Source organism: Pleurodeles waltl, chromosome 10, assembly GCF_031143425.1.
Source record: "Pleurodeles waltl isolate 20211129_DDA chromosome 10, aPleWal1.hap1.20221129, whole genome shotgun sequence".
Lineage (NCBI taxonomy): Eukaryota > Metazoa > Chordata > Amphibia > Caudata > Salamandridae > Pleurodeles > Pleurodeles waltl.
This window is the reverse complement of record NC_090449.1, coordinates 609,088,633-609,103,233: the sequence shown is the minus strand read 5'-3', so window position 1 is coordinate 609,103,233 and position 14,601 is coordinate 609,088,633. Positions and strand designations below refer to the sequence as shown.

Genomic DNA, 14,601 nt, shown 5'->3' with positions numbered 1-14,601 from the left:
CTAGCACAGAGGCAGACAAGCTTCACACATGATTTTTGCATTTATCACTACCATTTGTCTCTGCCTCATCACCACCTACTCCGAGGGTGAAGGCCATTGCCGAATGGATGAAGAACAGCTGCCTGAAACTGAATTCTCTGACAAGACTGAGGTCCTCATCCTCGGCTCCCCACCTCCACCTGGGACGACTCCTGCCACACTGGGAACTGCACCAACACCCACACAACCTGGGGTTCATCCTGGAATCATTGTTATCAGTGATCCAGCAAGTCAACACCGTCTCTTCCTCCTGCTTCAACACTCTCCGCATGCTTCAGAAAATCTACAAATGGATCCCCACCGGAACCAGAAGGGCGGTCACCCAAGCCCTCGTAAGCAGCAGACTGGACTACAGCAATGCCCTCTACGCAGGAACCATGGCCAAGCTCCAGATAAGACTACAACACATACAGAACACCTCTGCATGCTTCATCCTGGACATCCCCCATCACAGCCCACCTGAGAGACCTGCCCTGGCACCCCGTCGACAAGAGAATCACGTTCAAGCGCCTCACCTACGCTCACAAAGCACTGCACAACACCGGACCAGAATGCCTCAGACAACTCCTTCTACACCCCGACCCACCAGCTTCTCTCTGCTGATCTTGCCCTCGCCACTGTTCTACACATCCACAGAAGGACCACCGGTGGCAGATTGTTCTCCCACCTCGCTGCCAAGACGTGGAACACTCTTCCGATCCACCTGCGACAGACACCGGGCCTGCTAACCTTCAGCAGACACCTCAAGACCTGGCTGTTCAAGCAGTAGCAGCACCCTCATAGCCCGACCCCCACCCGGCACCTAGAGACCCTCACGGGTGAGTGGTGCGCTTTAAAAATGCTATGATTGATTGAGTGCTGGGGGTTTGAACTTCACTAGAAGATTTAGAGAATGATGGTTGAGTAAGCAGTAGCGATGCTGGGACAGGGCAGTACCTTTAGTGACATTCCGTTTGCAAAAGCTTTGCTTTTTTGAATGCGTTATTGTAATTATGCTCTGGCCAACATCATGCTACGCTTTTATAATTGTTTAGGATTTCTGATTACCTGCTAAGTGGAGTTGGGGGGAGGGAGTGACCCGATTGTGAGAACATAATACTACGAACTGCCATGCAAGTTTTAAAGAAAAGGTCAGGGTATGTTTGCTCATTAGGCATATTTACTACCAGGGCAGCAAGCACCATGTCACCAGGTATTAGGCATGTGACTGAAGGGTCAGCTGCACCCTATTTAAGATTGCATTTCACTACCTGAGTAACAAGGGGGGGTTGGACGTCCATCTTCAGTGCCTTCATTTGGGCTTTGAGAAAATGAACAGCAGAGTTGCAGTAATGCCTGGAGTCTCAGTGTGTTGGAGCACAATGTACTCCATCCCTTGTCCCAATTGCACTGGACAAACCAGCATCTTTCACAAATTAATCCTGCTGCTCTTTGCAACTGCAAGTGTAACTTGCATATCTAAATTCCAAATACGCTGCCTCCTTAAGATTCAGCTGATATTTTCCTTCAGGTTACTCACTGCCAAAATGTCAACGTCCCAACAACTTACAAGAACATACCCTTCAATCCAAACAAAACCTGCATCTAAACACTAGTTTCGGTCACTTAGATGGTCTGTATAGTCTGAAGTAACCTCTAATGCATTCCGTCAAAAATACAGCACAAGTAAATACATATAAAATATAAATACTGGTTCGGGAGTGAGATCAGATATGTGGAGTTCAGACACCCAGTGAAGGGCAGTCAAGAGAAAATGGGTAGGGGCATAAATCTCCTTTTTATGTGGACTTTGCTACCACAGATTTGTCATTTTAAGGATTTGCAAATGGCTCGCAACTCTGTGAAACACAATATACGGACCTTGGAATTAATAAAAACGACATCAGCCCTGCTTGGATTCAAATGTGCTATTATAAACACGCATGCAGCTCTTAGCTTTACTCAATGAGCTCCTGCAGATGAGATTTTTTAATATAAATATAAAGCAGGCAAGGACCTACATAACCTTCAGTTGTACAGAAAGATCACATTTTGGGATCTAGTTGATAAACTCCTCCATTGCACCATGATGGCACTCAATGGAGACACAGGTGATACATGACAGCCTCTGACAGGCCACTTAAAATTAGTAAGAAAAGGGACCAGAGCCTGAGCGATTTGACATTTGTCAAGTCCAGGTTCACATTATATCTGGGCTTAGAACCTAAATGTAATGTATTCACAGTCAATTTAGGACTATGGCAAGCAGAAAATTTGCTGGCTTCAGCGGAACACAGCAAGAATTGCAGAGAGGATGTGAGAAGCCACCTCCCAGCATGGTTCTGCAACAACACTAGCACATTCCGTTTTTTCTTTTTTTTGGATATAAGGGTAGACCTCCTTGCATGCTTTTTGTGGCTTGGCTTGTCTCTGGCTCTACTCTCAAATTCTCTAGCTTGCCCATTGGGCGTCAACGCCACTCTAGATGGCTACACAGATCTCTGGGGGGGGGGGTCAGCAGTCAATGAAAAGAGGCGACACTAATAGCCAGGGGCCAACATAAGATGGGAAACACTATTGCACATAGGTGAGACAGCTTTCTTTTCGGGTCACCTACAGTGCTACTCGGTTTTAAGCCATTGTTTAATAGACTTCTCTTCAGGTGAGCCAATTATTCATGGACTATTTTAAAAAAGTGTTAGTAGCTGCCAGTGTCTAAGACAGCTTATTTGATATTTTCAGCACTCCTTTATTGTAAGATAGTGTAAAAATGACTGCCATACATTCTCCTTTCCCAGTTTAGAGAGATTTTCTGTACCACATTATTCCGACCACCATGCTAAAGCTCATATCTGGGTACCCCTACTTTGAAACCGCGTATGTCCTAAGATCCTGGGCAAGTTCCTAAGGTATATACTATGGCTGGTTATTTAATGTCTGCTTCAGGGTGTACTTCTCAGCAAATTTTAAAACGGACTCTATTCTGGCCATTTCCATGGGTTGCTTGTGGAGGCCTACTATGTTTGCTCCTTTGCTGCTCCTGAATGTGGTCCCCGATGGCATACAACTTAGAAAGCACAATTTTAGTTACAAAAAGCATCTAATTGGAAGCTGAAACTTGATCCTACGATTAAGAATCCATTCTAGTTCATCTACTACAAAAATCAAACTTAACTGAATAATGTCCCTTCTGGCTACACCACCCTAATACAGTAGGGTCATGACACTGCCAGAAACTCACATTTTGCCTATGTTCAACCACTAAATCAGTTAAAGGAAACGTAAGACTTGGACCAATTGAGAACAAAAACTGAAATTGTAACAAGATTCTTGAACATCTTTCACAACTGGAAGCGAGACTAGCATCTTATAAAAAGACACAGCAGTACCTATATGTAGAAGAGATGCAAGCTACTGGCACAATGGCCAAGTGTGGGTATACTGTGGAGGAGTAAAGAGGTACTAACAATGTATGTTTTTCTTAGCATGCTACTGTAGTTTTAAATGGGATGATACATCTAGTTATATTTGCAACAGGATCCTAAATGCTCCATAATTAAGTGTTTATAATGGTCCACGCTTTTTTGCTAACAATTAATGGCCAACACATCACATGCTGGCTAAACCGTATTCATTTGTTTTGCTTGGAAATAAAAGGACAGCCACTCTTCTGCCCCAGCATAGCACATTGAAAGCAATGATCTTCCTTGATGTTGTCAGAGCCCTGTAATTAGTGCCACCTGAATAAAAAAGCTAAACACTCAGCCCTAAAGTCGCAGCATTCTTCAGCTATGCCCCCCTCCTCCCCTTTAAGGTAACAAGCTCTTGCACACATTGATAAGTAGTTTCATATCTTACACTTTTCAAGCAATGAAGTAGCAAGTAAAGAGGCTTGCCAGGCAGTCTTAAACTTAATAAGCTAATCAATAAGGCAGTACAGGTTAAACTGCAACTAAAGGAACAGACTTGTGTAGCACGTGTCACCTGAAAGTTAAATGACAGCAGGTAACTGATAAATGAAGCCAGTGGAGATTTCAGCGCACCATAGTTTAATATAATTCGTAAATGACCAATCGGCACAACTGCAAAAAGTCAACACTTGGGTGCAATATTCACCAGGATTAGAATTATAATAAAGCATAACAATTTCCAGGAGAAATCCAGAATAGGTTTCTCAGACAAAGCATTGTTGAATTATAAGTACCAACACACATTTCATGCACATGCGTCAATTCTGACTCACCACCCTTTTACTCACCAGTCTTGCATGCCCTATTGAGATGATAAAATCAAAGAAAGGTTCCAGGCCTCCACGCTGAGCTGGGGAGTTCTCTTGCACCTGTAGGATTAACAAAGGAAAGGTCTGCTTTGAGGAACTCGAAGGGTGACTAAAATGAGTAATATAGCTGTGGCTTACTCCCTTATGTTGGTTCAATGTTAAGCTATTAAAAGGAGATCACTTCGATTTAATTCTTATATCATAAGATGAAATGTGACAATTCTAAACAAACACGGACATTGTTGCACCACTCTAATAAAGAAACGACACAGGTGGCATGCCGGTGCTATTCAGTATGTAGCCACAACCGCTGCGGTGTGTACCAAGGTGGAGTAGTGCCCTATGGCAGCTGGCAAGGGATCGGTGAACTCCAAGCCACAAGCCATGAAGTACTCAATGTAAACATTCCTGAAACCACCTCTTTAAACACTGAACAGTCGCTTTGGGCGCAGGTTTGTGCACAGCTTGGTCTAATCTAAAAGCAAACAAGAACCTAGACTCGCATCTGTGAATTCAAATGTCAGGGTCAAGTGTTTCAAAATTACCAAATTCAAAACTGATATTTTCTAGTGTGTCGATATGCTTCCTTCATCTACAAAAGACATTCGATGAAATGACAAAACTATCCTGGCACACTGCACAAAGCCTTCATGGACATGTAAAAGCACACCAACAATAATCTGATAATGCAATCTTGGGGTCCTTTAAAAAGGTAGACTTATTGAAAAGGTTACATTATCCACCTAACCTTGCATCAAACTAATAGCTGAAACCAGCTCTAACTTACACACTTTAATAGTTATTGATCAGGTACTACATCGGGAACATTTATCAAGAATAAAAAGTATCTTCGAGGTAGGCTCTTCCGTCCAACCAATAGGATCATAAGGCCAAGTAAGGTGCATCTACCACACCCAAGGGACACAAAACAGAATAATAATTCAGGCACTATATATATATATATATATATATATATATATATATATATATATATATATATATATAATCACCCTTCCTACAACATGAATACACACTGCTGAAGCTGCTGTAAGACAAGCTACTAAAAACAAAAAATACATAAATTAAATAAAACACACTGGCAGTGCCAATGGGTCTGACTTTAAAAGAAGGTTGTATGGTAATTGGTAATGTAAAGCATAACAAGCAGATAGCATGGGAATGGATATGTATATATTTATGTGGAAGCAAGAACTCTAGAATAATACCGGTATAGTTTAAAAAGTCAAGTGAACGTTGCACTGTTAAGTTAGACCCAGAAATCCCTGTGTGATGCTGCGAGAGAAAAACAGCATCAATTATCTAGTTATATAAGACACTTTAATCTTTACAATGTCACGAGTGAGCTCCTGTCAGTTCATCGTCAGGCTTTTGGATAAACAAAATGATCACAGCTGTGTGGAGTGCACTACTTTTTGTGGAAGCACAACATCTGCACAATCAAGACATGTACTCTTGGCTCACAACATGGGAGTGGACACAAAACCTCTCTCCCTGTGATTAACACATAATTGTCGGGAGACAGCTGTGCTGTCAAGCCAGACCATAAAAGCACTGCCAAGACTCGCTAATTAACGTTTCACAGTTTGGTAAAAGCGCAGTAGAGGCATTCTCCAGAATACCTGAATAAACATGAACAATCCCCGCACAAAAAGATCCCCCCCACCCCCACAAAATGTGACATTAATAAGACTTTTAGGTTTATTTATTCATATTTTACCCTAGCCCATTAAACAACACCTATATTAAAAAAATATTTAAAAAAAAAACACACATACACCCTTGAACCACGGGGGGAGGGGAATAACTATAGTTAGGCAGATCAAGCTTTTTTTTTTATTTTTTTTTATTTTTTTTTAAAGAGACTTAGAGCGAACAATGAGATCTACTATATTCAAAATTACACTCCTTAATACAGCTTTAAGAAGGAGCTAAAAAAACATACAACACAATTCATTAACTGGACAATTTATCATCTCCATTGCAGCTATTGCTGACGTAATACCATATATTTTTTAAAGTGGTTTTAAAAATCTGTTGATTTTTTTTTTTTAAGGCAGGACAAGCAAATATAACTTGTTCAATAGTCTGCATATCATTTTTACATAAAGTGCTTTTTCTCTCCTCCTAAATACATTCTGCCATGCATCCATCACTGATTTTATTGGTAAACATTTCAATCTACATAGCATTATGCACCTTTGCACTCTATGGTCCAAGTTACAGTTCAAATACACTTGAGAAACGGCTGCCTGACAAAACCGAGTAATAATACAGAAACAAGATTTTGCTCTACATCTCTATCATTTTCCGTGGAGCAATTTTTCATAGTCCATTTTAGGTCATTTTTAAGATTAACATAACCCATTCTGAATATCCACTCTGGTCAAAGAAAAGTACTAAAGTGCAGTTAAAATATTTGTTAAAAATGATCCAGCCTCAATAGTTGGAGAAAGACATTCCAAAGCCACAAGACCCCTTAAGGACTTTTTAGTATGCAACAGGCAATGATACCATCGTAATATAGCAGCCAATCCTCTTATGAAAGTGCTCACAAGTCCCAATTGCAACCTTAGAGCTTCTATTGATACCATTGAATTTAAAGTGCAAATAGTGCAAAGAATTTTCCCCTCATGCATAAAGTGCCACTGATTAATTTTGTCTATAGCATATAAGAGTGACGGTGAGAGCTTCACTTTGTATACTGGTAAAATATTATTAAAGTGCCTTTGACCTGTTGTTGCAGGGGGGAAACACCTTATTTGATATATGTGCAACTTGATCACTATCAGTAAAATGTGCTGAAATAATTCTGCCAAGATAAGGATATGATGTTATTAATTCTACCATAGAATTATTATTTAAAAATAATTATATATATATATATATATATATATATATATATATATACACACATATACACATACTCATATTTCTGTTTATCTGGCACCCCTTTGGACGAAACCTCATAACCTTAGTTTTATTTATATGTAACTTCAGGAAATTAGTATCTGAATAGGATAATAGAGTATCAAGGCGTCTGTGGAGACCTTTAGGAGTTACATCTAACAGGACAATATCATCTGCATATAGAAGTGTACCTAAAGAGTAAAGGGTAAAGGCTAATTTGGCCATATATACCAAGAAAAGAAGCAGGGCTAGCAGTCCTACCCGTTTCAGGCCATTTCTGGTGGGGATTTTAGGGGTCATATCCCGCCTACCTCCTAACAAAACGTGACACCACATAGCAATATGAAAAGCAATAATGAGTTTCAAAACACCCCCTCGGGTTCCCATGGCCTTCAACTTCTTCCAAAGAACTGCCCATCTACACAGCCAAAAGCAGTTGAAAAGGTCAATTTAGGCTGAATAGACTGGCATTAATTACCCTTTGTTTCACGTATTTCTCCAATATCAGTCTATAGCTACAAAAGAAAATAATAATATTAGAAAGGTGACAGCAGAAACAAGGCAAATATTTTACAGGCTTACACAATTACTAGCCTTTCATCCAGACTAACATGATATCTTTTGAAGCTAAACATAGCTGCAGTTTGCACTAAAGTCCTGTAAAGTATGTGAATTTCAAAAAAATACACAGCACACGTTTCCTATCTTAGTCGGTAGGAATGAGATCACCTTTGGCTCTTAGCCAGTAAAGCATGGTGCCCAACAAGGTATGTCCACAACGTGACATTCAGCTATTAAATTAACCGTTCAAGAGAGGGCCTGTTGTGGTTGAGAGGAGCAACTGTGAAGCCATTATCAATTTGATTTCACCTGGCAGATAATGGCTTCACAGTAGCTCCTCTCAACCACAACAGGCACTCTCTTGACCTGTTAAGACAAAGGTACCCTTAACCCTTGCTCTATAGACCTAGTGTGTGGAGTTGATAGATATGGTCCAACTCACACTCTTGTGTAAAAAGACCCTCACCCTCTCAGTGGCATGCTTCATCATTTGGGCTCATCCTGGTGTACTAAATATAAGGATGGGTTCCACCTCCGTGGAAAGCGCACTTAGTAGGGGTATCTCGAAATTAAAAACAACAGGCAAACACTGGCATGCACATCAAGTGAGAAAGGTAATAGGTTGGCAGCAGCTTGAATTTAAAGAGGCACATTATGAGCCACAAGTACCCTCCCATTTCTGACTGCACAGAAAAAAAGAGGCACTGAAAATGAACATTGCGACGCAAAAATAACGTTGATATATCACCTATGGAAAATAATTCACACAGTGAAGGGTACCTTTGTCTTGTGTACCACAATACTCTGCTATTTCTCTGTTGTATTTGCTCTGCTTGTTACGCTGACCAAACTGTAAAGTTTCCGTGGTACTTTACCCCACAGTCACGCTACAAAACACTCTATACAAAATACACTGCGAGGCATCCACTAGCACTAATGAGGCTTTAGAAACCAATACTGCTACTAAAGAGCAGGACTTCTGTGCTTGAAGACAACATGCCTTCGCATTTGAACACCATCCAAAAACTCCTCATTAGCCCAAATAGAAGCTTAACTGAAGTATGTTTCAACAGTCGCCAAGAGGCATAGACCAAGACCTCCATTTCAGTGTCAGAGTGCGTGCAACTGCAGAAGTAAATACAGGTTGCAAAGGCTCTAAGATGAGGAAAAGCATTGACAAAGCATTGGGCGGATGCACTTACAGCCCAATCTGAAGAAACTGAAGATAATTCAGTGTGATTGAATGAGATACCGATGTAACTCCTCTCAGAATTTAGCTGAGGTATAGCACTAAACCTCACATAGAAATAACTAGTAGCAGTTCATCAACTGGAAACAAAAAAACTCTCATTCTACAGAAGATGTTTCGAAGTGATCCCATTTATCTCGGAAAGCCTGGCTGCAGACGTTTGGATATCGGTGCTTTGCGAAACCGCATATTTCCAATTTCTCTCCAAGAACATATTTCGTTCAAATTGTCTCCACCCTCAGTACGACACACTCCCAGATCAATACAGCAAGGGCATCTGGTTTAAAAAAAAAAAAAATATATATATATATATATATATATATATATAATAATAAAAAAATAAAGTCAAGAGAAGACATGCTAAGAACGGAGTACAGGGTAAATACCTGCCGTTACTTTTAAGAAATCAACCCTTTTCCTCAGTAACTGTCTCACATGAGTTAAATGAAAAGCCTACCCTATATTTTAATAGTAGTAGTCCAGCTCTGACAAAAGAGCCGCCTTAAATCCCCTAAGCCAAAAGTGGGACCTAGGAACATCAGGGAAGAGTAGGCCACAATATGAGTGGGCTTAGGCGTCAAATAAGTAGGGAACCGAAACCAACTACATAGGTGTAACAGTAATGATGCTCATTCGATTAAAAAAAAGAGAATCCAGCAAAATATCAGATGGAAGGGAGGCACAGGGTAATCGTGAAAGAATGTTAATACAAGCGTGACACACTGTTCCTGGTCTACAGACATGGGCCAAATACCTGTTAAATAATAAGGTGGGTTTTAAATCTGGGACTTAGGATATACAACTTAATTGGTGTATTTTATTTCAGTTCCATAAGCATTTTAGAGACCTGTGATGCTGAACACACATCCAGGGAACACCAAGGGTTACGTATTAAGAGCAGGCAACTAAGCGGGATGGTTGCGTACCACGTGAGACTAGGGTCTCAAGGCGAGGGACTGGGTTATGCGAGTAAAGGTACCGAACAAACCGCCCAAGCCTGAGTGAAGCGAGTCAGAGGTCTAGACAATCTACAGGGGTGGTGGAATGGGCGTGAAAAAACATGTGTGTCTGGGGGTGTGTGCCTAAGGGGGAATCCTCCGAGGCCATGCAAGAAAAGCGACCACACCCCCAGAAACTGACACGCACATACGATAAAAGTGGCACATTTACGAGGCACGGGAGGCATCGTAAATAGAATCGAGCCACCCAAAAAGGAGGAAGGAATGCAATAAACAGAGCCAAAACACCAAGATCGGAGGTACGACGTGTGGAAAGAGCCAACTAATGAGAAGGAAACGGCAAAAAATGTAGCACAGGAGTACGAGAAAAACAGCCGAACAAAGGGGCATATAAAATGAACCCAACAAGAACGGGCCGCGCAGGCGGCCAGATAATGACGCGGAGCTAACAGGACAATGATAGGGCAGACTAAAATGAATAAAACCTCTCACCCCGTGTACATGGAAACCCTCGGTACCCCCAAGAGTCTCCTCACTGCGGCTCAGAGAGATGCCCATGGCGGTGACAACTCCCCTGTGCTGCCTTACTCTGACAGGGGGCGTGTTCACAGCTACAGTCAACACGAACCAGGAAGCTTAGATTTAACAACTCCGTAGTCAGACCTAAGCAATCGAAAATTGAGAGTACGAGCTGTCAATGAGCAACAGCTGTAACGTGGACCTCTGACGCCCGAACGAGGTCAGAGAAACAGAAATAGTCTTGCACTGCTCAATTATCTCATGTTAATGATGAATTGGCGGCCATCGTGGAATACTTGGAATAATCAGGCCGTTACTAACAGCAACAACCGATGCGGCACATACTTCCGCTGATCTGTGCAGTTCTCTGCCTTAAGGCTAGAGTGGTCAGGACCGGAGGCTTCGGATTATGCTTTCTCTTTCTTTACTGAAAGAATACAGCAGCCAATAAACGTTAAATAACCAACAAACTACATAACCCAACATTCCCTGAAGTCCAATCTGACCAATCCCTGGTCTACAGTCCCTATAAATGGCCTTGTGTTCTTAGTCAGTGTTGCCAGATTGGGCTATTTCCCGCACAAATGGGCGACATTTTTTTCCATTTGTGCGGTAAATAACTCTCCACTCTTGCACAAATTTGGGCTTTACATGCCCCTTTGTGTGCAAAATTTGTGAATGCGACGGCTCTGCCACTAAAAACATGCCATCAATCATTAATAGCTCAAAAGCATTACCTAACCACACAGCTTCATGCTGCTGGCCTGCCCTCCCAGAGTGTCTGACTTTGGACCAATGTGATCACGAGGGACAGGCCAGCTATTATCTTTTTTTGTTATGATTGGCCCAGCCGTGGTTTGGGGAGGGGCTGCAACTCCCGCTCATCCACACTCGGAATCGAGAGGAAAGACGAGCCGATTGCTGCTGCCTGGAGTGCTAAGGTTAGGCAATGCCGCAGGCATGGAATGTGTAGCATGGCGGGTGCTGCTGTCAGTGTTAAATGTAGGCAGGTTCCTAGAGATCAGTTATGGTGAGTTTACAACGATCCAGACCTCCAGGGAGAGCTGTTTTTGAGGGGAATTGTGAGGGGCGCATCTCTCTTTATCCCTGCAGGATCCTTGATTTGTTGATAAAAATTATGTTCATTTACATATATTTAAATTTTGGTGTGTGTTTGGAAAAATATGGCATTTTGTAGCATTTGCTTACCCACCCATTGTATCAAGTAAGATAATGGCAGAGTTCACCTAAGAAAATTCTCAGTGTGAGAAAAAAAATAAACACCAAACTATCTTGTAAGAAAATAAGCAGCAGTTTGTCATAAGCAATAGCCTTACATGTGACCTATGTCTTTGAACAAGCAGCAAATGTGCTAGATATAAACACAATTTAAAGGCATCTTTATTCTATTACACCTTCTGATCTCCAGTATGATTATTTTGGAGGTGCCAGGGCCTATGCTGTAATTACAAATGCAGATATACACATATATGTACTTGCAACCAATCCTCTAGGAACAAACATTACCAAAGTGAGGAAAATGCTGCAGCTGCCACAGGCCTCGCAGTACATTACTGTGCAACAGCTGTGCTAAATGACTGCAATCATCATGCTGTTGCTGGGGTCATGCTGGGAGGAAGCCTCTCTCACCTCACACCAGGGGCTTCTGTTCCTTAAGTAAATTCTGTCCAACGCAACAGAGGAGTCTTCTGACAGAGGTGTGTTACAGTCAAAAAACAGTATGGAAGGAACTACAGGCCTTGTGACAGTGGTACCGCCTCTGAGGCACCCGTGGCAAGGTCTCAGCTGTTTTCAGTACAGTCAGCTGAGCCCAGTCCGGTATAGCATGCACCCGAGGTGCATGTAATGGCTACCAGTTACAGATTATATGTGGCTCCTATACCTCCTACCCCTCATTGCCTTACATAAAAACCCCATATACATTGATTTACACACTTGTATGATTCATTGTCTCTGTAGAGTAAGTTTATGTAATATAAAGTGCCTTGACACCCTATAGTAGGAAAAATAGAGCTATAAAAGGAATTCAATTAAATAAGTAAATTAGTAAGTGGTATGTACATCATTAGTGTAATTACTCATACAGATATACAACCCTACTCACCCTCAACAGATTGCTGCTGTGAAAGTAAAGCAGACAACTTACTCAGGGACAAATTCAACGTATTGCACTAATGCTGGCCCTGATCTAGCTCAATAATAGCTGCCTGATCCTCTAATTTCCAAGGAAATATGTACAGAAGAAGAGAGACGAAAATGGTGCTGAAGAGAAAAGGAGTGACGTGAAGTATGCAAATGGAGGATTTCGAAAAGATATAGGGGTGAAAGGGGCCTACAGCCCTGGCCTCATGTTGCCCACATGGCCATGACCCAGTTCCTGCTGTACAAGTGCAGCACTTTCATTTGCACAGAGACCCAGGATTACATGTGCATTAATCTGAACACCTTAAAGACCCACTGGCAGGCACAGTGAGAAACCTGTACTGCTTTCAGCCTTAGGGCTCTTAATCATGCCACACACAAATGCCCACCCATAATCTGAACTCACCCAGACACCCAGAGGCGACTCAGTTCGCAATATGTACTGTACAAGTCATATGAAAATAAAACTACAGAAACAACATCTGGGAAAAACAAATATTTATATGGGTGAAGTAAAGCATGTGAAATATAAATAGGGACTGCTTTGCTGACATTGATTATCTTAGGGGTTTTCCAGTCTTCGTTGAGAAGTCAGTCAATTTTTTTCCCTTTAAAGTTAACAACATTAATATAGAGATCCATTTTGAAAGTAGTTGTCGGACCTGTCACACTTAAAGACTATTAAGGAGTTGCAAAGCCTCATGAGATTGCCCAGCAGTAATGATGAAGTTGGATGGGACCAGAAGAGTGATGACAGCGTCAGCAGAGTTCAGGCAGCATCACAGTTGAAATGTTGGGGATAAGGTTTTGCCATTAGTTCTGGGAAAATGTATCTTTTTCCTTTCTGTTCCAATAGCTGTTACTTCATTTAGAACGAAAACAAGCCTATCTGCATCTTGCCAAGCCTGGAATCTTTAGTATAGTTTTTGCTGCAGAATAAAGGCAACAACACAGGTCCTATATATCATTAATTGCCAGATTATGTGCTCATGTTGAAGGACCTTGGAGTGAAGTACATGGGACTTAGAGTAAGTGACTATAGCCTTTCTGGCCTTCTTAAATTTTAACTAGAAGAAATGGGACTCCTGTCGTACTGCGATGACCCTACCAGCTTGCCAAACCAGTCATGCTGGAATTGCTTTAACCCCAGGGTGGTTTCTTTATGTGTGCATCACTGTGTGGTGTTAATCCTGCAAGATTCATTAAACATACTGGTTAAATATACTGTTTTACGAGCTAAAGAGTTTCAACATTTCTTCATTTGTCCTTCATTAAATATGAGTTGTAGTCTGTTCTTGTGAAGTTCATTCATCAGTGCCAGGATCGGATTTGTGGTGATAGAAGTTCCAAATAGAAGGTCACCAGGAGACCTATCTTAAAAATTAGTAATTATTAATAGAATTTGGACATGATTGCAGACGTGCATAGGTGCCCATTGAAACTCCTCCCATCATACGCTTATTGAACAGAAGTTAGCTTTATGGTCAGAATGTTTCCTGAAGGCTTTTTTTGCATACTTTCATAATTGCAACTTTGGGCGGGTTTTTGGGCTGATACTACTCTACGTTGGGCTGAATTTGGACTTGACCGTGGACAGCTTTGGGCTTGGGATGGGTCTCAAAATCTGGCAACACTGTTCTTAGTCCTTCTGCTTTCTTTGCTGCTTGCAGCTATCAGTTAAGTACAAAATAGCTTATGTGCAGTGTATTATTTGTATTGCTGTATTTGTTTTTATATTTGTTGATTGTGGCCATGGAGCAGGAGCAGGGGTTGAACGGTGCTTGCGACTGTCTCATTCCAGTCTTTACTGTGCATGGCGCTCTGCACTCGGTCTCCCATTTATTTTCCTTTCAAGGGTTTGCGGGTTGTGGCGAGCACGGAGGTGTGGATACCTTATGCCGAACATCGGAATGCCCTGCGCGACA

The 14,601-nt window shown here is 41.6% G+C and overlaps 1 protein-coding gene across 2 annotated transcripts in view; it reads right to left on the bottom strand.

The window, feature by feature from the left end:
• The window catches only part of GORASP1 (golgi reassembly stacking protein 1), an 86,795-nt gene extending 76,155 nt beyond the window's left edge, over positions 1–10,640 (bottom strand). For both annotated transcript variants that reach the window (XM_069211080.1, XM_069211081.1), the window contains exons 1-2: positions 10,487–10,640; positions 4,277–4,357 (exon numbers count right to left, since the gene is read on the bottom strand). In XM_069211080.1, coding sequence (XP_069067181.1) covers positions 4,277–4,357; positions 10,487–10,552 — 147 coding nt within the window. In that variant the 5' untranslated portion in view covers positions 10,553–10,640. The remainder of the gene's footprint in view (positions 1–4,276; positions 4,358–10,486) is intronic.
• Between the last annotated feature and the right edge of the window lie 3,961 nt (positions 10,641–14,601).